Raw genomic sequence first — 23,023 nt, 5'->3', positions numbered from 1 at the left:
CATGGGTGCATACCTACGACAGTGTTCCCAAGATACTGCCAAAGGGCAGAGCCAGCTTGGGCACCCCACGAGTCCAACTCCAACTCCCAAGCAAGATGTGAATAAAGCTAGTTCCTGGCAAATATCTGAGATCAGAAGAGGAGAGATCGTCAAGGGAGGGTGGGGGGAACCTGAGCTAAGAGGCTGGTTCTCTTAGCACTATCCTTCCAAACTGGAGGTACTAGGGGGCCCAAGGGGGAAAGAGAAAGTAAAAACAAACCTGGAAAGTCTTTCCAACCTGAATTCTCCTGAAATCTTTCTGTTTGCGTTAGAGGAGGAGAGATTAGCTGGCATCTTCCCGTTTTTCGGGCCCTGGGAAGAGGCCACAGCCAGTCCTGGGCCAAGTTCTAAGTAGAAGGTCCATGCGTTACACCCTGATCGAGATTGTGATCAAGGCTTCCAGGGATGGGGTTTTGCTATGGAGTATGTCAAAGAGCCTGGGGGTGAGGGGAACCCAGGATGAAAGAATAGAGGCTGGGACACAATGAGCATTATAAATGGGAAGAGGCACAAAAAAAGCGGAACTGATTTCTGACATAAATGTGTAGGTGTTGATAACTGTATAACTTAAGAAGTAATTGCCTCTGTTTTGAGAAGGCACAAGGAAACAGGGAGACAGGCTTGAAACTGGAAAACTTCAGTCTCTTAAATGTAAAACTCCATGTTAAACTGGGTATTAAGATGGAAACAATTGTAACTGTGGCTGGAAAAATGAAGGTGAACATTAGGAGAGAGAAATATCAGTGCAACAGTATAGAAAACGTCCTTGAGCTGGAAAAGATGAAAGGAGGAGAAGAAAGCAATGGGTTATCCCCTTCCCCCTTTTTTTTCACTCATCACACAGATGAAACTATGAAGGATGCAGGTTTGAACTGCATGGGATGGATGAAATGAAGTTTGCAGTGACAACGCTGACTCACTGCATTCCCCAAAAAGAAACATGTCTCTCAGAGAAAGCCCTTTCTCAGTCGACAGAAATATTCCCTAAGAAAGTCATAGCTTGCTGAGACGCGGGAGATTTGTAAATTGCCCATAATGTGAGTGACAGTCCAGTCTTGCTCACAGGCTGCCAGGCAGACAAGGGCCAGGCCCCCGGGATGGTTCCATGTGGCCATTTGATTGATCAAACAGAAACCAAATGGTGCTTCCCTCTCCAAACACTGACCAACAAGAAGCAATTGCCCCATTAGGGTCTCACTGTATGCAGCTTTCTACAAAACCAAGATGCACCTCTCTTTGGGAACTGTTGATCTGTTCTATAAAAAGGGACCTTTTGCTGGAGAAAGAGGCAAAACATATAAAGTTTGTTGCAAGAGATTTGCCAAATTAGCTCATCGAGCCGTCCCATGGAGAGGTCATTTAAGCGAATCTCTTTTATGAATGAAAATGAGCTTCCTGGCAGACCCCCAGTCACACCCCCACATGCACACAGAGTCCAGGGCTTCAGAGGTCCCACACCTATTCCCAAGAGATAACATATAAGAACTGATTTCTGTTCACTGGATCCAAAAGTCCTACCTCTTGAGCTCAAAGATGGGAATGAATCTGTGAGCCCTGCTGGGCTTTCTGGACACCTTCCTAATGGGTTCCAGGAATTAGCTACACTCTATTGCATGGTGATGTTTTTTTTTTTCCCAAGCTCAGAAGACCGCAAAAGGATCTTAACCAAAAGGAAGCAAAGGTTTTCTTTTTATAAATTCGATTAGTCTTTTTCACTTTCTCTACCTCGATACATTTCCTTTGAGAGGCATTTTGTACCCAGAGACCCCTTAGCAAGGCACTGCGGCATGCAGGGCGCACTGAGTTTCAGTACAAGACGTTCAACGTAGACAGAAAGTAAAAATCACAGGCACTTGCGGTCGCCAGTGAAGAAGTCAGTTTCTAAATGCCGGCATGCGGATGGCCCTGCAAGAGAAGAAAGAGGAAGTTTGCCGATAGTGTGGGACCCTTGGGTGGGATGAGCGCAGTGGGTTACCAAGCCCGCCCACCGCTCGCCACTGCTGAATTTCCCGCCGGAGCCAGCGCCTGGGCGCCTGGTCCCCACGCTGCACCCGGCGCCAGGGCTGCAGATAGCCCTTGGCTGCGGACTGTTGGTTCCCCCAGAAAGTGCGCCTTTTCACCGCTGCCGAGACTTGACTGCCGGAGAGCCAGTGCGCAAAGCGCTCTCGGCACAGACTCCGCAGGGGCCGGGGGTACCCACCTGAGCAGGCTCCCCGAAGCCTCGGGTCTGAAGTCTCTCCAGTGGCCGAGGAGAGATGAGGATTTGAGCGACAGCAGTTAAGGAAAGAGTTTCTGAAACTCTCGGGGAAGCGAAGTACTGGGGCTTGGAAAATAACCGAGCCTACGGTGGGCTTTCCAAACTTGGTCTTCGCTTTCGATCACTTTTCCTGTCCCTCCTCCATCCCCCACCCCCCCACTCCAGCCTCAACCCTGGGAAAGACCTTAAGGGCTACGGTACTAGCCAAGTCAGTCCTTCATCCTTCTCTCCCTGCCACCCCAACTTACAGACAAGAAAATTATAAATACACCCCAAGAGTGGTTAATGCGGGTGCATTTAGCCACCCGCGTCCCGGCACACCCCAACACCACCGCCGCCACCACCCACTCCGTCCGTCCCTCCCACCTCCGGGTAGGGGAGGGACCGGGAACCTGATCTCCGGGCTCCTGCCCCTAATATTTCTCCATCAATAATGTTGATACCATCGGGTGTGCCTCCACCCCCGCCCCCAGGACTCCGCGGTCGCCTTTTCGCTGCTTTCTACTTGGCACGAGAAAACGAAACCTCCTCTCCCGCCCCCCTAGCCTAGGCTGGGGTCCCAGCGGGCCTGAGGCCGGACAACCGAGGAAGCAGGGGCTTGGGGCAGGGCGAGTGGGGGAGACCTTCAGTTCGAGGGTAGAGTGTCAAACCCGCGCCGGTGGAAGGAGAAGGAGCTAGAAAGAGCGTCCTGGGCCCAGGCCAGGCCTCATTCTAGGCTCCATCAGAAAGCGGGGGTCAGACTGGGCCGAAATAAGGTAGTTTTGCGGGTGGAAGAATCGGGCCTTGGGGAAAGGAGGCTCAACATCCTCTCCCCTTCCCAAGATCAGGGAATGAAAAGGAGAATTCCCTTCGCTGGGAATTCAGCTGTGGCCCGCAAGCCTTGGGGCCCTTCGGCCCCCGTCAAACCCACCAAGGACTCTGTAGGTGTTGAGAAGACTGAGGGGGGAGAGAGATTTGTTGGTAGAAACACAGGCATACAGCGCCCCAAATGTGAGTTTGAACAACTCACCAAGCACCTCGCTCGGGTGCGGTTCCTGTCGACCCACGAGGTCACGACCCTGGTGCAGCCGCTGCCAGACTTTGGGCCACCCCTAGTCTTTAACATGGAGCAGCCCCTAAAAGCCAGGGGCCTACGTGGCAGGTCCGTCAACCGGAGTCCCCCAGCAGCTGCCCCACCCAAGGCAGGGACCCGCTACCCCCAGTAGAGCGCGCAGGTCTCTCGACTGAGCAGGGCGTAGGGAGGGGCTGCACTGTGGCACCTCACTGTAGTCCCTGCCTTCTGCCGACCCGCTCAAAAGTACAAATCAACCCCCATCTGTCTAACCCCACTCTGTCTCCGTTTTTATTAATTTAATTATTTCTCTGCCTCGCGGCACACGAAGCCTCACCCAAGCGCCCTGACAGCGCCCGCGTCTGCGAACCACGGAACTTGGGCCCAAGACAATGGCCCATAATTGATGTATTGCCGTCAACAATAAAGACCAATTCTCCTTTCCCAGCCATTCCGACCATCCCCCTCTTCCCATCCCCCTCCTCCACCTCCCCTCTCCTCTCTCCCGGCCACAGAGGGAAAGAAAACAAACAAGAAATTAGCGGGGGACACTGCGCACCGAGCGAGAAGCCTGCCTCTACGTCTTCGAGGACACAGAAGAACGAAAAAAGTTATTAAAGTTTGGATACCCCCAATTAATTCGTCTCTGCTCGCCCATTTTTAATTAAACATCGCGAAGCTGCTTCTTTACGTGTGCATTTCGTTTGGTTGTTTGTTTTGGTGTTTTGTTGGGGGCGGGGAGGGAAAGCTCCCCCGCCCCTTAATCTTAATCACACATAGAGCAAGTAACGAACACGTGTGACGCCAATCCCGGGAGCTTGCCGCGGCGTTTACGGCGCGATCCGAGAAGAAGGGTTTGCGGGATCGCAAGCTCCGTTCGGTTCCTGGCAGCACGCGGTACCCAGGAGGCCCGGACTTTCAAGAAGCCAAGATTGTTAGAGAAGGATACGGGCGAATCCAAACCCGGGCAGAAACGGAGAAACCCGTGTGCAAGTGCATACGGCGGCGTTGGTGTACCTGGAAGAGTGTGGGTTGGGATGCCTGCGAGCATCACAGTTTGCAGAGCGGGGGGTGGGTTTTACACGTGCTCCCGCACACTTTCCCGGGGGTCTGGGGGAAGCGAGAGGCGGGCACCCCAGGAGCACGCAGATCCATCTTTGCCGAGGGATCTCTTTAAATATTCAGTGAGAAATAATGGCATTTGAAGCACCACCTATGGAAACATTATTATCTTCATTCTTCAACATCAGCCCCACTGATAGCTTCGTTTGTCTTTTTATCAAAATCTACTGTAACCAACAGGACCTGGGGAGAAAGAGAGAGCGAGGTGGAGTGGGGTGTGTATGTGTGTGTGTGAGAGAGAGAGAGATCGAGCGAGGCCACAAGAGAGGAAAAATAAGCGGGAGAAAAGGTGAAGAAAGGGCGAACAAGGAGAAAGGAGAAGCTATACCAAGAGAAATAAAGTCGTCAGGAGGAAAACAGAAACAGTCACCCGCACACAAAAGATTTAGATTTTAAAGAGCGAGGGAGGAGGAAAGTGGCTAGAGAGACTCTTGCGGGAGCGCAGTGTGGTCCGGAGCACCCGAAACTCTACTCGGAAGACTGGTGCCCACTTCGCGCGAACTGACTATATTGCTCTCCAGGCTCCAGGGCGCTCCCGAATTGGGGCGTCCTTATGAGCCCTCTCCTTTCCCGATCGCGAGATAGGGCAGGGATTGTGTATCTGCACCTCCCCCCCTCCCCGTCCCCATTACTCAACCGAAGTTTAGAGTGTCCCTCGGGCGCAAGACTTCGGGAACCAGGAGCGAGGAGACCCTGAGGCGCAAGGGGGAAGAGCTAGGCTGAGCCGAGCGAGGTCTGAGCCTCAGGTTCGCGGGGGCCCGAGCCCAGCGGACAAAGTGCGGGCTCCGGGATCCCCACTCCGGGCTCAGGGGCGCGGGTGGGAAGGCTGCCTCAAAGCCTGGGGAGATGGAGCTGGTGCGAAAAGTTTGGGTGCCGCGCTCAGCAAGTGCCTGAGAAGTGGAGGCGAGCTTCTGCGGGGCCAGACAGCTGCGGACAAGGACCCCCCTCTCTCCAGGCTCAGCGCGGCCACCTCCTCGCCAAGAGCCTGGGGCACGGCCCGCTCCCCCAGGACGAAGAGGCCGCGGGGTCCCGGGGACTTGCCCTGCCCGGAGCCCGGCGGGGCAGGCCCGCGCCTCGCGAGGCCAGGGGAGGGTTGCAGCGTGCTGGGTAAGCGGCGGCCCCTCCCCTCCCCCCGGCTGGAGCTGAACTCGGATCCCAAGCCGGTCCCCGCTCGCCGCCCGCCCTGGGCTCGGCGGCGCCACCGCCGCCGCCGCCTCCCCGCGGAGTGACGCGCCCTGCAGCCAACCGGGGCAGCCGAGGGGGAGGCCGGGAGGGGTCCTGGGCGGAGCTGGGCCGCCCCCTTATCCCACGGGCTCGGGGCCGCTTCTCCCGAAAACTTAAGCCCTAATTGTCCTGGGAATGTCCGAGGTAGAGAAAGGGAGCGAGGGAGCAAGCGAGAAGCTGGAGGATCTGGGCCCTCTGAGGAGGAACGGGGTGGCGGGAGAGCTGCCCCTCCCCCCCCAAGGCCCCAAACCCATCACGTTCCCAAACCTTTCCTTGGTCCTCTTCTCCGCGCCCCCGCGAGCCCGAGATCCAGGGGATGGAGAACTCGGGGCGAAGGAGCGCCGAGCCAGGCGGCGAGCGGGAGGGAGGCCGGGCGGCAGGCGGGAGGCGGACCGGCGTGGGGCTGGCTCTTCCCCACTCGCTTATTTTTTTTTTTAATGGGGGTGGGGGTGGGCTGCTTTCTGGTAGCTCTTAAAGAAACGAAGAAACACTCACGAAACGGGACTTCCTCCCCCCAAATCCCGCCACGGGACTCCCTCCCCCCGCGGGCCGGCGCGCTTAGCGCCGGAGTTGGAAAGTTCGCCGCGCGCCCGCAGCCCGGGTCCCCAGCCCCCGCCGCCCGGCCCCACCCCCCACCCGGGGAGGCTTAATTCCGGGGAGGGCATGCTAATTTGGGTCGGCCCAGCCCGGGATGGGGGGGCCGAGGGAGGGAGGGGGGCGCAGGCCGGGGCGCCGGGTGCTCAGAGGCGAGGAGGCAGGCCCCCGGCGGCCCGGCCGCGGAGTCCCGGGCGGTCGCGAAGAGGGTTAACCCAGTGTCGGGCGGCGCGGCTCGCAGAGCCAGCCCCGCGGCCGGCTTATTGGGCCAGCGCGCGGAGAGACAGGGGTCTGCAGCAAATCACGAACTAATTGATTAAGGCGAGCGGGTTTGAATAGCGCTGGCCCGGTGCCAATCGCCTTTCAAAGAGCCCCTCTATGATTAATCGCAATGCATTATTGATAATCATAATTATAGCAGGACACATGCGCGCTGCGCCCGGGGCCGGGGAGCCGGGGAGGGGGCGGGCGGGCCGGCGGGCGGGGGGAGCCGCCGCCGCCGCCGCCGCTCGATTTCCGTAATTTTGAGAAGATTTTTTTTTAGTAATTTTTTATTCTGCCCCAGCTGATGTTTGAGCCAGCATGTCGCGGAGGAAGCAAGCGAAGCCTCAACATTTCCAATCCGACCCCGAAGTGGCCTCGCTCCCCCGGCGAGATGGTGAGTGCTCCGGCCCGCGCCGCGGACACACACGCGCACACACGTACTAGCACTCACACTCACGCACACTCGCACCCACGCACACGCGGCTAGCCCCCGCGCCCACCGCCCAGCCGCAGCGATCCGAATCACCATTTCGACTCCGCGATTTTTTTTTTTTTTTAAATTTCAATTTGCCTTTGCTGGGCTTCCCCACCCCCAACCTCCCTGCCCCGAGGAAAGCAAACACTTCTCCAGGCAGGATCTTTCCGGAGTTGTTGGGTCCTCCTGCGGGGAGGAGAGAGGGCTCGCCGGCCTTGCTCCTGCGTCCCGGCTGTCCCTGGGAGCGGATCCCGGGACCCTCCGAGCTGCGGCTGGGGCCCGGGTGCCCGGCGGGGCGCGGGTGCGGACAGAGGCCGTCGGCGCCTGCCTGCGCCGTGCTCCACTCGCTCCCCGGCCAGCGCCCGAGGCCCGGCCTGGCCTCCGCCGCCCTGGTGCTGCTGCCTGCGGGAAGGAAGTTTACTTTGTGCTCGGGCCTGAACTTGGAACGTGGAGGGGAGCTCCCTGCGCCGCGCTCCCCCCATTCCCCAGCGCTCCCACTCCTCCTGGGCCCGCGCCGCGGAATGGGGTGCCTGTGGGAGTTCGGAGTTCCAAGAAGATGGGAACCTGTATTGGGGCGAGCGTGCCTGACACGCGGGGGTAGAAGCCGTGTTGGAGAGTGCTCTTTGCTGTCGAGTGCTCCCCAGACAGAGTGCAGGCAGACGGGGAAAGTGTTGGGGTCCGGCTATTCCACTTGATCCCCGCCTCTCTTCTCCCAACACATGCACACTCGGCGCCCCCAAGAAATCTTTAGAGTCGGTCGGCTCCCGCTTAGGATCGTGGTACCTCGCACTTCCAGGAGTAGAAAGGGTCGTTCTCCAGAGCTGGAGGTGGGGTGGGCTATCTAGCCACGAGGGAGTCCCCCTAAAACAGAGGCACTCGCTTCCTCCGATGGAGGCGACAACTGCCGGGTCCCAAAGGGAGCGAACAAGTCCAGAACAGAGTTTGTGTGACGGAGCTAAGGCCGAGAGTGGCAGAGATCCGGGCAGGGAATTGGGGGTAGGGAGGGCAGACACCTTGAGTCCCTTTTTATCGCTAAAAAATATTACACTTTAGGGGCCTCCGAACTCCCAGGCCCAAGGCCGGAGGCGATGGAGCGGCGCCCCGGGCTCGGTTGCCGGCACAGTGCTCGCCTCTCGGCTGCGGAGATTCGAGGGGCAGCCCCCGAGCTGTATCCGCGACTCGGGATGTCTCTCGGGGTGCTCCAGTCCCCGGCGTCATTTTGGGGTGTAGAGGAGGGAGCTGGATCCCGATAGGGCTCGGAAGCCTGCCCTTTGGTCGGTACCTCAGTCCTCCAAACTCTGCGGCCGCCCGGCCCTCACGGTCCTCGGGTCCTTCCTTAGAGGCCTGCTTCTCTGCAGAGCTGGGGCGCAGGGACCCAGGCGGAGAAGCCGAGGGACTCCCACCCACTTCACCCCGGCTGTCGGGAAAGGAGACTCCTGTTGAGGGGGGTGATCCCTGTAAGAAAGCGGGGAGAACAGACACAGATAAAGATATCTGTGTACAATATTTGGCCCCCTCCACCCCAGTACTTTCTCAAGCTTCAAGCCTTATCCAGAGCCTCTGATTTCTCAGTCCCCTGAGAACCCGTGATCCCCGCTTTCCACCCCAGGCGAGACTGAGTACTCAAGGTACAGCGAGGTGAAATTATCCAAGGCCGCTGCCACAGTATTTTTCCGGGTTTTCCCAGCTGGTTACTTCTGCATCTCGCCCCCACACCATCTTTGCTAAAGTTTCTGGGGAGATCTTCCTCACTGTAATACTGTTAAAGTCAACAGTTTTTAAAGGACCAAACCTAACGGGAGGAGAGGAAAGATTTATTTTTAAGTTTTTTTTTTTTAATTAATGTGTACTGATTTTATATATTTTCAAAAAAGGGGGAAAAATAAAGGCTTGGGACTCGCAGAGAATTGATACTTGCTAGATCTTTACCTTTTTCCTGTCGCCTTCTGAATCCGGAATTTTTAATAGTTAAGGCTTCTCATAAAGCGATAGCATAAAAGGAGTTCACTACCTCTGACCATTATTATTTATTAGGACTGTTTTTTTGGTTTATTTGGGCTTTGAGGTAAGTTAGTTGCATCAAGTTTCCTTTCTTTCTTTTTTCTCTTTCTTGTACTTTATTCCTTCCTTCCTTTCCTTTTTCTTTCTTTTTTATCCCCCAAAGCTGGTTCATTGTCCTAAGAAGCAGAAAACTGGTAGGGGCACCGTAGGAAACGCTCGCCACCCCCCTCCATTTCTCCAGTTGTAATGGTTTTAGGTTATGACTGTTTTTACATGGTTGAACAATAAGTTTGGGAGAAACTGCCTAGAGGGTAGATTTTGTAATAGGGTTACAGGATTTAGTATGTTGTAATAATATTAGTACACAACTAATCCTCCTCCATGTCTGATTTTACTGGAGGGCCTTACACACTCCAATTCTTTTTATTTGGGAGTAGTTGTGAGGTAGAGAACTGAGCAATCATGTCTCCAAGTTACCTTTAAAAAGTCACCACCCTTCACACACTGTATCCAGCCACCCATTCTCCTGTCCGCGCAGAACACACACTTCAGGGAGTCATTGGAGTTCTGTGTTCCAGTTTGCGGGTTGGTTTGTTTAATCTACATGAAAGTTGTTAAATTTTTAGAAGATTAACCTTCCTTAAACACTGTGGTTACTTTTTTTTTTCTTTCCTGAGATGGGCTTAAAACATGGCAAAGGAAATGTTGAACCTATCAAATTAAACCTAGTTGGTGGTGCCCTCAGCAGAAGCTGGCACCTCCGATTTCATGACTTTGGTCCAGAGTGAGACATAGAAAAGTTTGTAGGCACCCCCGTTACAGTTGCCCTGAAGGAGCAACTCCCAAGCCTGGGAGTAGTCAGGCTTACTGTGCGGCTTGTCACTCCTGTGTGTGTTTGCGAGTGTGCGTGCGTACAAAGAAAATCCAAGGTAGGCTCAGCAATCTCCAGGATAACTTTATCAGAACAAGTTCAAGAAACAAGATCATTTAGTCAGTCTAATGATATTCATATTTTAATTCTATTTTTGGTGCTGCTATATACTCTCCTAAAATAAACTGGGAGATTTTTACTGTTTCTTATGAAACCAAGAGTATGGCACTTACTACTTCTCTCTTAAATGATATTCAACAAGTCTCGAGTTACTTGTAGAAAGATGACTGCCACTGGGAAAATTATTTAGCAAGGTAAATAATTTTGAGGAAAGAGAACATTAGAATGAGATGATTTTGTATGTGGATTCTTTACTAGCGATTCGGATTTCAGGTGTGTGTGTATATGTGTGCGTTGGCTTTTTCTTCCTTGTGTAGTTTTAAGATTCCTGGAACGACATGTTTGGCCCACTCATACTCCATTCATTTATTAAGAAAGTACTTCTGTGCCCAGCTTTTTCAAGGAAAAGATCATATTGGAAGAAAGATAAAAACACTGCAGATAAAACACTGCCTCTCATATAAAGTCTCACAAAAAATTCCTCTTATTTATATTAATAATGAAATTCTATTATTTACCAAAGTAATTTACTCATTGTGAGCAGCTTAATGGCAACACATAGATTTCTGGGCCCAAAAGGTTAGAGAGAACTATAATTAATTGCTTTTTTTGAAAAAACGACACCTGCATGATAAGGCAGTTGCAAAGAACTCCTGTTTAATCAGGCCGATTTTAAGTTGGTGGCATCATGGAAGATTTTGGATGAGAAAATGCAAGCTGCTTGGGGGGATTTGCTGGAGGCCTTACATACTTCCTAAAATGTTACAAACAAACAAACACAAGCAAGCGAAAGGTGGAAGGACATGAGAGAGTGTGCATGAAAGTGAATTTGTGATACCGAATGTTTTGTGGTTTATTTTACATCCAGGTTCATCTGTGGTTTATAAGCACAAGTGTCAATTTATAGGTTATTCTTTGGGGACTTTATTTCATTTCTTTCTGCTTTGGCAGGTAGCAAGTTGTCTTGACCCACAGTCCTTTGGAAAGCAAAAATCTGAATTTTTGAGGCAGAGCTCTCACGGAAAAGTGGGGGGGGTGGGAATTAGGTAGACCAGCAGTTCAGTTTTTTGAAATTGAGAAAAGCCAAGCTCAGTGGAGTAGCCAGAACTAATTCCTTCTGCAGACTTAATTCGGTATTTCTAAGGTACCTCCTGATACCGCTCACCCAGTCTTCCCAAATATTCTTAGATTACCAAAAGGGCAGTCATGGAGCATTTGAAGGGAGGAGGTGGTAAATTATCCCAAGAACTAGCACCCCTCCCCCTCCAAAAGAAAAAAGTCGCTGTGCCAGGCTTTGGAAAACGTAGATGTGTGGAGCTGTTTTAACCTTTGCTAGCCTCCTCCCATGCAGAGGTGACAAGGTCCAGATCATAATATGTCCTTCAGTATCTTCCCAGTGACCCCCAAATTGAGTCTTGCTAGTCACTTAGCAGGAAGTTCGGAGTTTATTTTAGTTTCACCTTATCAGCTTGGCTTCTTTTCCTAACCTTATTCCCCTGTCACCCTCAGATGCCAGACCCCCAAAGGGGAAGATTGACAGGTAGTTCCCATAGCTCAGTTTTACCCTCAAACAACAGGGATTTAGTTTCTTGTGCCTTTGCCAATGTTTATGTAGTCAAAGTTTAGATCTCGCCTTAAGCAGTCTCTTTTACGCGTCACTGGAAGAGGAAAGCCACAAAGAAGTTTTTGAACAAACCCTTGCAACTGGAACCCCATCTAGTGTTCAGTTTGATTCATCCAAGGGGAAGATATTTTCCCTCTTTCATTTACTGTGTACATTAGGTGGGCTGGTATCACGATTTTCAAAGGACTGTCTTGTCCGTGTTGTTATTTTGTCAGAGATTTCCCCTTGTATTCTTCCACTCGAGAACACGCTAATCCCAGGCAGAACACTGAGGGGACTTGAAGGGAGCCAGTAAAATGTGTCATCTGGCTACAGATCTCACAGAAGAAACTTAAGACATTACAGAAAACATGCAGAGCATATGTGGCAGTGTTTAAATTGCGGTGGAATCTCAAGCTGAACGTTCAAATGCAGGTTTTTCCCAGGTCTGTGCAAGAAAAAGAAAAAGAAAAATCAATCAATCAGAAATGTTTGCGATAGCCTTTCGAAACTGGTCTACCAAAAGGAACAGCCAGTTAAAACTATAGGCTCCAAGATCATAATCTTGCGAGATTTTCTTAAAAACGTTAATGTGATCTGAAGGTACTGGGAAGTCAAGCGAAGGGTCTTTCTGAGAAGCTCCAAAAAAAGAAAACTCAACGTGGTACAGTAGGGCTGTTGTTTTGTTTTCCTGGCTGGCTAAACCTTTCAGCATGGAGCATAGTTTTATTTTTGTTTTCTCAGCAGACAGATATACTGGAACACTTCAATTTTCTGCCTCCTATTCTGCAGTGTTGAGTTCAGATGATGAAAAGCTGACATATTTGAATGGGGCATCAAGAACCTAAATAGTACAATGAGAACTAAAACATCTGGGATTTTCATATAAATTGGATAAAGCTAGAAGATCACCTCTTCCTCTGGCCCAGAGGGGGTAAAAGAAACCCAGAAAATTCCAAAAATCTTTCTGTGTGTACATACTTAGAAAACCACCTCTTCTTAAATTTTCCTGTATGACCACGATGATAAAATTAATTTGTATGAATAATCCATAAAGAGGAACTAGAATATTGTTTTCGCTATAGTACAGGGAACAAGGCAACTGTATTTACTATAATGGAGTCACCAACCAGTTGCAACCTTGTGTAACAGATTATTGAGAGAAATACAAGCTAGCCAGACGGTCAAAAAAATGAATTAGAATATGTTAGTTTAGGATATGTGTGTGTGTGTGTGTGTGTACATCTTATTACAACTTAAAATATTCCCTTTGGTAGTTAAAGATTCAAACTAGACCTCATGTTTTGTCCTTTTCTTTTTTTTTCATATAAAGCTGTTTCATGGGAATTCTGTTCAGAAAGCAGATAGATTTAAAGTTAAGAACTATTATAATGTAGTGACACCTGCTTTTGAAATCAATTGAAATAGGTATCAGAATTTTTCTTTTTTTGGTGTTCATAAACATCAGGAAATTAAATTAGTTGACTCTACAGTGAGATCAAATGTCAGCTTATTAAAATGTTGTGAAAATCTAAGCTAAAATATGGGCAGCTTTTTTAACACAGTCTCTTTCTTAGAAGCAAGCAGGCACTTATTTTTAAGTGTCTATATTTTCCTTCCAGTTAGCACAACCCTAAATATAAAAATGTTCAGGTTGAAAAACTTGAAAATTCTCAAGTGAATCTTGAAGCAGCACAAATGCAGAATTGGCGCACAGGAAAGTAATAATCAGCTAAATCCTGTAAAGTAACCTTTTTTAAATTTTCTCTATATTATGAGAATATCAGATGTTTGCAAGTTATAAAGAATTAAAAATGCCCTTTAATCGTGAGCACAGATGTGCTAAATATTTGAAGCAACTACATTGTAATGTGTACAATTGATGAAGTCAGTTTTCTGATTTCCCTTGCTAGTTATTTAGTTCTGAATCTGTCATTATTTGTCTAAGCCCAGCTGACCAAGCAAAACTGTGTTTTAAAGTGGCTTTATGTTTTGATAAATGTGAGCTGGTTGAAAAGTATTTTCCACTGAATGCAGAGCTTAATAGAACATGCTGACATAATAGTTTTAATGCATTTTGTTGAAAATGTGTGAACAAACAGAATAGCTTTTGTTCCTTCATAATTGGCTGTAAAAGTAGATGGAAACATAACCATTACATATGGAAATGTGCAAAGAGAAAGAAATAACATTTCGGTTGAATATATTAGGAATTGCATTTCCTAGTTTAAAATAAGCATCTGAAATGGATGCATCATTTAAAATTGGTTGTCAAAATAAGAAGCTTTAAACAGAATTTTTGTCACATTATTTTCGTCCCCAGTTAAGCGACATAACTTTAGCGAATTTCGTTTAATATTTTGTTTACATTATTTTTAAGTAAGGCGAGAGACAGAGCTTAAAACAGCACCTTGAGTGTGCAGAGGAATCCTGTGCCAATTAGGATGATTAAACATTAAATTAAAACTGAATCATTATTGGTATTTTCTGCTCCAACCAAGATTTGTTTGGTATTGTTAATGCATTTTGCACTATACCCTTACAGAGATTAAAAGATGGGTATTAAGGAAGCTAGCTTGTTAAGTATAACTTAGCTACTCAAATAACCCTCCCAGTGAATAAAGTGTGCATACATTTGGCATACTTTACCAGAGTTTCTAATCATCTACGGCATCACTCAAGGCAAACAGAGTTAAGGAATTTTTAAAAGTTAGTATTTGGGTATTAATTATATTTTCTGGAATATAAAACTACTCAAGATTTTTTGTTTTTTTATGTTTACTACAAAGAGGCAAATGGCTGACTCTTTTGACTCAACTCTAAGTTTACTGAAAAAAGCAGAATTTTGATTTTGCATTTATTCATATTTGCTATTAGGTTTTTTTTTTTCTTTCCCTGCAAGTTTTCTGGGAGATTCAATTTGGAAGTCATGGAAACTAACTATTATCTGATTCAGTTCTGCAGAAAAGCATGCAGGGAGGTAATCCTTGAATTAAACAGTTTTTTTTTTTTTTCACAGCCTACGGAGATGACCACACACCATTTGTACAACAGAAGTTGGTGTTCCCCATGCTGGGCAAACAATGGGACGCCATCCTGTCTTTGAATAGGATGTTAGCTTGGAGTTGGAGATTTTTATGTTTAATTTACAAATGGATCTTAGTGAGAAGAAATCTGAGCAACCAGTGGAAACAAACATGAAATAAAGGGATTTTATAATGAAAGGTTCGGGACAATCTGTTAAACAATTGATAACAGTTAAGAGCAAACTGTTTTTAAAGGCATTTCAGACAAGGAGAATTGCAAAGCATTTCCAAACTAGAAAACAAGAATTATTTCTTCACTTCCCCTTAACTGCACATCTTTCTTTAAGTTGATATTTAATCAGAAATGTAAATCTTTTGCCAGTTTTTATAGATAGAAAGAGCACTTTTGATGAACTATTTACAGGAATAATGTTGCCATTTGGAGCACAGTGGCATATATTCCTTGATTAGTGGGATGGTAGCCAGTTGCATTCTTTAATTTTAAAAATAAACATGCCACACTCTGATATATAGGTGCCAGGCAGACCTTGTAACGGATTTTGATCATTGTGTTTCTTGTCTGTGTGTGTGTCTCTTTGCTTTCTCTTGTATTCAGCTGAGTCTTGAGTGTCCAGAGGATTTGTTACTGATGTGGCTAAAGTGTGTTTGTCACAGATCAGACGTAGCTCAGGTTCCAGGTAGGGGCTGGAGGTGATTTTCAAGTTGTCAGTCTTCACCTTGGTGATAGGCATTTTTTTTTCCCCTTGTCAACCACTGATTGGAACCTGAATGACTACAAATTAGTTTAGTGACAGAACAAACTGTCACAGATATCTTTGAATCAGTTGAAAATGAATAAGGTTGACAGAAACTCAAGAGCCTAATAAGTCCTCAGGATGGTGGCTGGACCCTCTCTGGATGGATGAGTAGACAATAAGGTGTATAAAATATTGGAAATCAATATTTTGCTATGGAATTTCATTATGCACCAATGTCTGCAGTTCATAGTATTTTATATTTTGATGGATTACCTGAAGGCCGCGGCTCTTGGAGATACCAGATTGATAGGGAGTCCTCCAACAGCCTAAACATTTAATCAAGAACATTCTTAAGGAATATTGATTGGTTTTCTGGGGCCATAGTTTTTTGAGTTTTGCAGGGAGAAAAGAGTTGATCCACCCCCATTCTCTCTGTTTTTGAAGTCCTGGATGGCTCTGGGTGTCCTGGCTTTGTTGCTAATCCTGCTCCTTTTCATGTTTGCAGGAGACACAGAGAAGGGTCAACCCAACCGCACCACTAAGAGCAAGGATGCCCACGTCTGTGGCCGGTGCTGCGCCGAGTTCTTCGAATTGTCAGATCTTCTGCTCCACAAGAAGAATTGTACTAAAAACCAATTAGTTCTAATCGTAAATGAAAGTCCAGCCTCCCCACCTGAAACCTTCTCAAGCCCCAGCCCCACTCCTGATCATCCCCAGGAACAAATGAATGACACAGCTAACAAAACAGAGCAAGGAGAGTGCAGCGACCTGGCCGAAGCCCAGGCACCGGACAGGGAAGAGTCCATGGAGGTGGAGGCCCCGGCAGCTCCCAAAGGTGCCAGTGGGCCTCCGAGCAGTGGTGGCGACAGCAGCGTCCCCCCTAGCTGCAGCAGCAGCAGCTCCGGCGCAGGTACCTCAGCGATCACAACCTCTCTACCTCAACTCGGGGACCTGACAACACTGGGCAACTTCTCCGTGATCAACAGCAACGTCATCATCGAGAACCTCCAGAGCACCAAGGTGGCAGTGGCCCAGTTCTCCCAAGAAGCGAGATGCAATGGGGCCTCCGGGGGCAAGCTGGCCGTCCCGGCCCTGATGGAGCAGCTCTTAGCTCTGCAGCAGCAACAGATCCACCAGCTGCAACTGATCGAACAGATTCGTCACCAAATATTGCTGTTGGCTTCTCAGAATGCAGACCTGCCAACCTCTTCCAGTCCTTCTCCAGGTACTTTACGAACATCTGCCAACCCCTTGTCCACCCTCAGCTCCCATTTATCTCAGCAGCTGGCGGCAGCAGCTGGGTTAGCACAGAGCCTCGCCAGCCAGTCTGCCAGCATCAGCGGTGTGAAACAGCTCCCCCCCATCCAGCTACCTCAGAGCAGTTCCGGCAACACCATCGCCCCCCTACACAGCGGCTCTTCCCCCAGCGTTCACATATTGGCGGCAGCAGTTCCCACCCCATCCTCGGAAAAAGTGGCTTCGAGCGCGGGCGCCTCCCACACCAGCAACCCCGCGGCCTCTGCCTCATCCTCACCAGCTTTTGCAATAAGCAGTCTGTTGAGTCCTGCATCTAATCCACTTCTACCTCAGCCGGCCCCCGCTAACTCGGTTTTCCCCAGCCCTTTGCCCAACATTGGAACGACAGCAGAGGATTTAAACCCCTTGTCCGCCTTGGCCCAGCAAAGAAAAAGCAAGCCACCAAATGTCACCGCCTTCGAGGCCAAGAGCGCTTCGGATGAGGCGTTCTTCAAACACAAGTGCAGGTTCTGTGCGAAGGTCTTCGGAAGCGACAGTGCCTTGCAGATCCACCTTCGTTCCCACACCGGAGAGAGGCCGTTCAAGTGCAACATCTGCGGGAACAGGTTCTCCACCAAGGGGAACCTCAAAGTCCACTTTCAGCGCCACAAAGAGAAGTACCCTCATATCCAGATGAACCCCTACCCCGTGCCTGAGCATTTGGACAACATACCCACCAGTACCGGCATCCCCTACGGCATGTCTATCCCTCCAGAAAAGCCGGTCACCAGCTGGCTAGACACCAAACCCGTCCTGCCCACCCTGACCACTTCTGTCGGCCTGCCGTTGCCCCCCACCCTCCCGAACCTCACCCCCTTCATCAAGACCGAAGAGCCAGCCCCCATCCCCATCAGCCATTCTGCTGCCAGCCCCCCGGGCTCCGTCACAAGCGACTCTGGGGCCCCCGAGCCGGCTGCCAGAAACCCGGGTGGGCTCCCGGAGGAAGCGGAAGGCCCCACTGTGCCCCCTCCCGGCGGCAAAAGCGAAGAGAGTGGTGTGGTCCCCAGCTCGGCCTCAGCCGCGAACGCCTGCGTGCTGAGCTCCCTGGCATCTGACGGCGGCGGTCCCGGCAGTGCCTCGACTTTCACCAACCCTCTGTTGCCGCTCATGTCCGAGCAGTTCAAGGCGAAGTTTCCCTTTGGGGGACTCTTGGACTCAGCCCAGGCCTCAGAAACATCCAAGCTTCAGCAACTGGTGGAAAACATTGACAAGAAGGCCACTGACCCCAATGAGTGCGTCATCTGCCACAGGGTTCTCAGCTGTCAGAGCGCCTTGAAGATGCACTACCGGACCCACACCGGGGAGAGGCCCTTCAAGTGTAAGATCTGCGGCCGGGCTTTCACCACGAAAGGGAACCTGAAGACCCACTACAGCGTCCATCGAGCTATGCCCCCGCTCAGAGTCCAGCATTCCTGCCCCATCTGCCAGAAGAAGTTCACCAACGCCGTGGTCCTACAGCAGCACATCCGAATGCACATGGGGGGCCAGATCCCCAACACCCCGGTCCCTGACAGCTACCCCGAGTCCATGGAGTCCGACACGGGCTCCTTTGATGAGAAAAATTTCGATGACCTAGACACCTTCTCCGATGAAAACATGGAAGACTGTCCCGAGGGCAGCATCCCGGACACGCCCAAGTCCGCAGACGCGTCCCAAGACAGCCTGTCTTCCTCGCCTTTGCCTCTAGAGATGTCAAGCATCGCCGCTTTGGAAAATCAGATGAAGATGATCAATGCTGGCCTGGCAGAGCAGCTGCAGGCCAGCCTGAAGTCGGTGGAGAACGGGTCAGTGGAGGGGGACGTCCTGACCAACGATTCATCCTCGGTGGGTGGCGACATGGAGAGCCAAAGTGCAGGCAGCCCGGCCATCTCAGAGTCTACCTCCTCCATGCAGGCTCTGTCCCCATCCAACAGTACCCAGGAATTCCACAAGTCACCCAGCGCCGAGGAGAAGCTGCAGAGAGCAGGGGCAAGCGAGTTTGCTAATGGTTTGTCTCCCGCCCCAGTGAATGGTGGGGCTCTGGATTTGACATCTAGTCACACAGAGAAAATCATCAAAGAAGATTCTTTGGGAATCCTCTTCCCTTTCAGAGACCGGGGTAAATTTAAAAACACTGCTTGTGACATTTGTGGCAAAACCTTTGCTTGTCAGAGTGCCTTGGACATTCACTACAGAAGTCATACCAAAGAGAGACCATTTATTTGCACAGTCTGCAATCGTGGCTTTTCCACCAAGGGTAATTTGAAGCAACACATGTTGACACATCAGATGCGGGATCTACCATCACAGCTCTTTGAGCCCAGTTCCAACCTTGGCCCCAATCAGAACTCGGCGGTGATTCCCGCCAACTCGTTGGCATCTCTCATCAAGACAGAGGTCAACGGCTTCGTGCATGTGACTCCTCAGGACAGTAAGGACACGCCCGCCAGTCACATCCCTTCTGGGCCTCTGTCATCCTCTGCCACGTCCCCAGTTCTGCTCCCAGCTCTGCCCAGGAGAACCCCCAAACAGCACTACTGCAACACGTGTGGTAAGACCTTCTCCTCGTCGAGTGCCCTGCAGATTCACGAGAGAACTCACACTGGAGAGAAACCCTTTGCTTGCACTATTTGTGGAAGAGCTTTCACAACAAAAGGCAATCTTAAGGTACTTCACTCCATCTGCACCTCACCCACACGCACCCCAGCAGCCTTCTTTCTTTCGAGGCCATTGAGGGTTCATAAAGCACGCTCCCAGAGTCTTTGGTCCAGACAGTCAGGAGGCAAGTTCTCGCAAGAGAACTGGCTGCTGTGTGGCTTATCTGGAGAAGTGTGGGTGCCTATCCAGGTCAGGATCACGGCAGGGATCAGGGCAGGCTGCAGCCTGCTGAACGTCAGAGCGCCTTGAATAATTTGGTACCTAAGCAAAGCAGTGGCCTGGCCCTGTTGTCTCGCTAAGTGCACCTAATGAATTGCTCTACCTACCAGGTCAGACAGCCCCGCGTTGCCATGGGGTATTGATTAAAGACCTCCATGTGGCCTGTGTGCTGCCCATACCACTTAATAATTACAGTTCTCCTCTGCGTGGGCATCTATTTTTTTCATAACTCTGCAGTCCAGCGTGGTTTGTCTTTCTAAAAACAGTAACGTCACCACTCTGCTAATGGGTATTATGATAATTGATCATACAACATTTCCTACTGATACGTGTTGGAAAGAAAGCAAATATGCTTAAGTTCTAGAGCAACAGTTGAGCGCTCTTACTGTGTACATTTTTCTGTTGACAGAGTATTTCTCTAGAGATTGCTGCCAGTAATGCGAGATGAATAATTACTTTCTGGCTTTTTCGTTGCACACACAGGCCCTCCATTGGGCAATCAGTGAGGGGCACTCTCTTTCCAACTGAAAAGGACATTTATAGGGTAAAGGGTGTCAGATACAATTCTTGCCATGGCAATGAGAGTGGACATAACAATTCTCACCCTAGAAGGAGCTATCTGCAACTGACTGGCTTGCTCAAGGCCATTATAAGCTAAATACAGGTAATAAAAAAGGAGTAAGTAAGGCATCCTTTCCCAGGCAGAGGAGAGGCGGAACAGGGCTGCAGAGAGTGGACACCTTATTACTAGCAGACTGGAGTGGACGGTTCTTGTTACCCTTCCCACTGCCCGGCATGTAATAAGAATAGACACTGCGGCCACTGGCTCTGTCGAGTATTGGGATGTGAGTTGAGACAGATTCAACTATTAAGCTTCTCCCTTCTCTCTCCCCTTTTTTTCCTTCTCCCTCCTCCCCTCTCCCCCACATCCCAGGTACACATGGGCACTCACATGTGGAATAGCACCCCCGCCCGCCGGGGTCGCCGGCTCTCTGTGGATGGCCCTATGACATTTCTAGGAGGCAATCCCGTCAAGTTCCCAGAAATGTTCCAGAAGGATTTGGCGGCCAGGTCAGGAAGCGGGGATCCTTCTAGTTTCTGGAATCAGTACGCAGCCGCGCTTTCCAACGGGCTGGCGATGAAGGCCAATGAGATCTCCGTCATTCAGAATGGGGGCATCCCTCCAATTCCTGGAAGCCTGAGCAGTGGAAGCAGCTCACCTATTAGTGGGCTGACAGGAAACCTGGAGAAGCTCCAGAACTCAGAGCCCAGCGCGCCCCTGGCCGGCCTGGAGAAGATGGCAAGCAGCGAGAATGGAACCAACTTCCGTTTCACCCGCTTCATGGAAGACAGCAAAGAGATCGTCACAAGTTAAAGGCCCTCTGGCTGGAGAGAGCGCATCCCCCGTTCAGAATGAGACCCACGGTTGCCCCCTCCTCCTTGTCCTGCCCCCCCCCCCCCCCCGACTTCTGGTTCCCCCACGGCTCCCCCCTGCCCCCCACCCACAGATCTCTGAACTACAACGTTCTGAAGACATTCTTTTGTACCTTGTTCAACTTCTAGAGTTCTAAGAAAGCTTATTTATTAGTGATATAACCTGGCTTTGCAAACAGAATGCAAGCGTTAACTTTGGTCTTCTGTATTTTTGGACTAAATACTAATTGACTAGAGTCCTGTAAACTTGCTGTAACATTTATGGCAATTGCAAGTTGCCCTGCTAGGCGGTCTTAATCTGGCATTAACTTATTTTCTATATCCAGTTTAATATGAATCTGGTGTTGATGCAATGCCTCAGTGATGCATTAGATCTCTAATAAAATCTGTATATAAATGTATACTTTGATCCTGCTGGAAAATTTTATCAGCAAACACATTGTCTAATCTTTTGAAACAAATTTAAGGAAAGGACTGAAAGTACAGACTGAACTGTGTGGTTCTTTGAAAGGTTCGGGTGTTTGGTTTTTTTTTCTAAAATTCAACCTGCCTTTTTTTTTTTTTTGTAGATTTAACCCTTTCCGTTTTGAACTGCTATTTGTATTGTGCTTTTTACTTGAGTCGTCCTCAATGTTAATAAGTTTCTGTACAGTGATAAGCACGCAGAATTCTTTAGAGAAAAATACAAGTGTTGTTTTGGTAGTTGAAACTAAGACGTAACATTTTGCCTTGTAGGTATATTCACAATAGAAAATGTGTGCTGGAATTTCACAATGCTGCTAAGAATAGCATCTTGAACAACCTTCAGTGGAGAAAATGTAGATGCTCTTGTATATACAAAAAAGAAATATCACTTTCATTAAAATGTACATATGTTCCTTACAAGAGCAAATGCTTCTTCTTGATCAAGAGAGCAGGTATAGTGTTTGTTTATTTTGTATTAGGTATGGAAGAAAAAAAAAATGGACTGTTACATGCACTTTCTTGGAAAGTTGAAAGGAAGGGGGGGGTCCAATTTCTTTAACATTTAATACTTACTAACAACAGAGATACTGTAATTTTACTCAAGTAATCAAATACATTTTTTTTTTGCAACAGATAAAACAAAATACTGTGTCTGTGTTTTTAGAGTGCATTTCTATTTAGCCAGGCCCCAAAATGTATTTTAGCATTTCCCCAGGCACCAGTAAATTGTGTGTGTATCTCTCTCTCTCTCTCTAAATAAGGAATTGTAAAAGACGTAACAGAAACAGGTTTGCATGAGCATTTGTTTTCTTTTTCTCTTTCTTCTTTTTTTTTTAATTTGGAGGATCTAGACATTCTCCCAATATCAATTACTTGTTTGGCTACTCTTCTTACAATCTCTCTGCCCCCAAGAAAAAAGAAAAAAATGGTGTGAAATCAAAAGTTGGTATAGTAGGTTCCGATGGGCCAGGTAAGTTTCCTTAAGCAGGATATTCGGTCCCTTGGAGACTTTGGCTTTATTTCTCCTGTTCCGGTGGTTTCACTTCCCTTGATTCAGTCATTTTCCAGGCGGCTGTGAGCAGCATTGCTGGAGAATTCCTGGGGCAGCTGGGGTTATATAATCTGAAACTGGGCCTCAACCCAGTGAGGTCAACTTGGTCTTTATTTAATTAGTGTTTTAGGCATTTAAATACACAGGCATATTTGAAAGAAAAAGTCCATGACAAAGGATATGTAGAGTCGACTTGAATATTGCATCACCAGAATTCAGTCTGATTTCTTCCTCTCTCCTTTTGTTCTAGGGTTTCCCCTAGAACATGTTTTCCTCCAGAGCACTATTTTGGGGTCAGCAAATGGACTGGGTGGAAGTTGGTGTCTAGAGGGGTCGGCGATTTTTTTCTTCCAGGGAGGCGGTAAACCGCCAGCAGACAGTGGCCCTGCGCCCAGGTAAGGGAGAAGCCTCTGGGCCACCTTCCAGTAGAAGTTTCCATCGGGGCGCAGGCCACCCCATGGCCACTTGGAGCGAGCCTCCCCAGGCCAAGTGGTCTGGGGCCCAGGAGGGGCGTGC

The 23,023-nt window shown here is 49.3% G+C and overlaps 1 protein-coding gene and 1 long non-coding RNA gene across 4 annotated transcripts; one reads left to right on the top strand and one right to left on the bottom strand.

Moving 5' to 3' along the window:
• Positions 1-1,711: 1,711 nt before the first annotated feature.
• On the bottom strand, positions 1,712-6,314 carry LOC138419775 (uncharacterized). The gene is made up of 3 exons (XR_011249065.1): positions 5,961-6,314; positions 2,240-4,652; positions 1,712-1,944 (listed from the first exon to the last, which is right to left on the bottom strand). It is a non-coding gene; the product is annotated as an uncharacterized lncRNA (long non-coding RNA).
• On the top strand, positions 5,127-22,100 carry SALL1 (spalt like transcription factor 1). 3 transcript variants are annotated; one of them, XM_069552786.1, is made up of 4 exons: positions 5,127-5,215; positions 6,853-6,945; positions 15,911-19,347; positions 20,492-22,100. In XM_069552786.1, exons 2-4 carry the CDS (start codon positions 6,870-6,872, stop codon positions 20,930-20,932), a joined length of 3,954 nt encoding a protein of 1,317 aa, XP_069408887.1. In that variant the 5' UTR covers positions 5,127-5,215; positions 6,853-6,869; the 3' UTR covers positions 20,933-22,100. The 3 variants fall into 3 exon arrangements, with proteins under 3 accessions (XP_069408887.1, XP_069408888.1, XP_069408889.1); XM_069552787.1 differs by lacking the exon at positions 5,127-5,215 and adding an exon at positions 5,786-5,837; XM_069552788.1 differs by lacking the exons at positions 5,127-5,215; positions 6,853-6,945 and adding an exon at positions 14,756-14,846.
• Positions 22,101-23,023: the final 923 nt, after the last annotated feature.

The sequence above is a fragment of the Ovis canadensis genome, chromosome 14, assembly GCF_042477335.2.
Source record: "Ovis canadensis isolate MfBH-ARS-UI-01 breed Bighorn chromosome 14, ARS-UI_OviCan_v2, whole genome shotgun sequence".
NCBI lineage: Eukaryota > Metazoa > Chordata > Mammalia > Artiodactyla > Bovidae > Ovis > Ovis canadensis.
Note: the sequence above shows the minus strand (reverse complement) of the source record. Positions and strands in the feature narration are given on the sequence as shown.

Coding starts and splice junctions, on each gene's coding strand:
- SALL1 (XM_069552786.1), top strand. CDS start 6,870: ATGTCGCGGAGGAAGCAAGCGAAGCCTCAACATTTCCAATCCGACCCC. Junction 6,946..15,910: donor CTCGCTCCCCCGGCGAGATG/GTGAGTGCTCCG, acceptor TCATGTTTGCAG/GAGACACAGAGAAGGGTCAA. Junction 19,348..20,491: donor CAACAAAAGGCAATCTTAAG/GTACTTCACTCC, acceptor CCCACATCCCAG/GTACACATGGGCACTCACAT.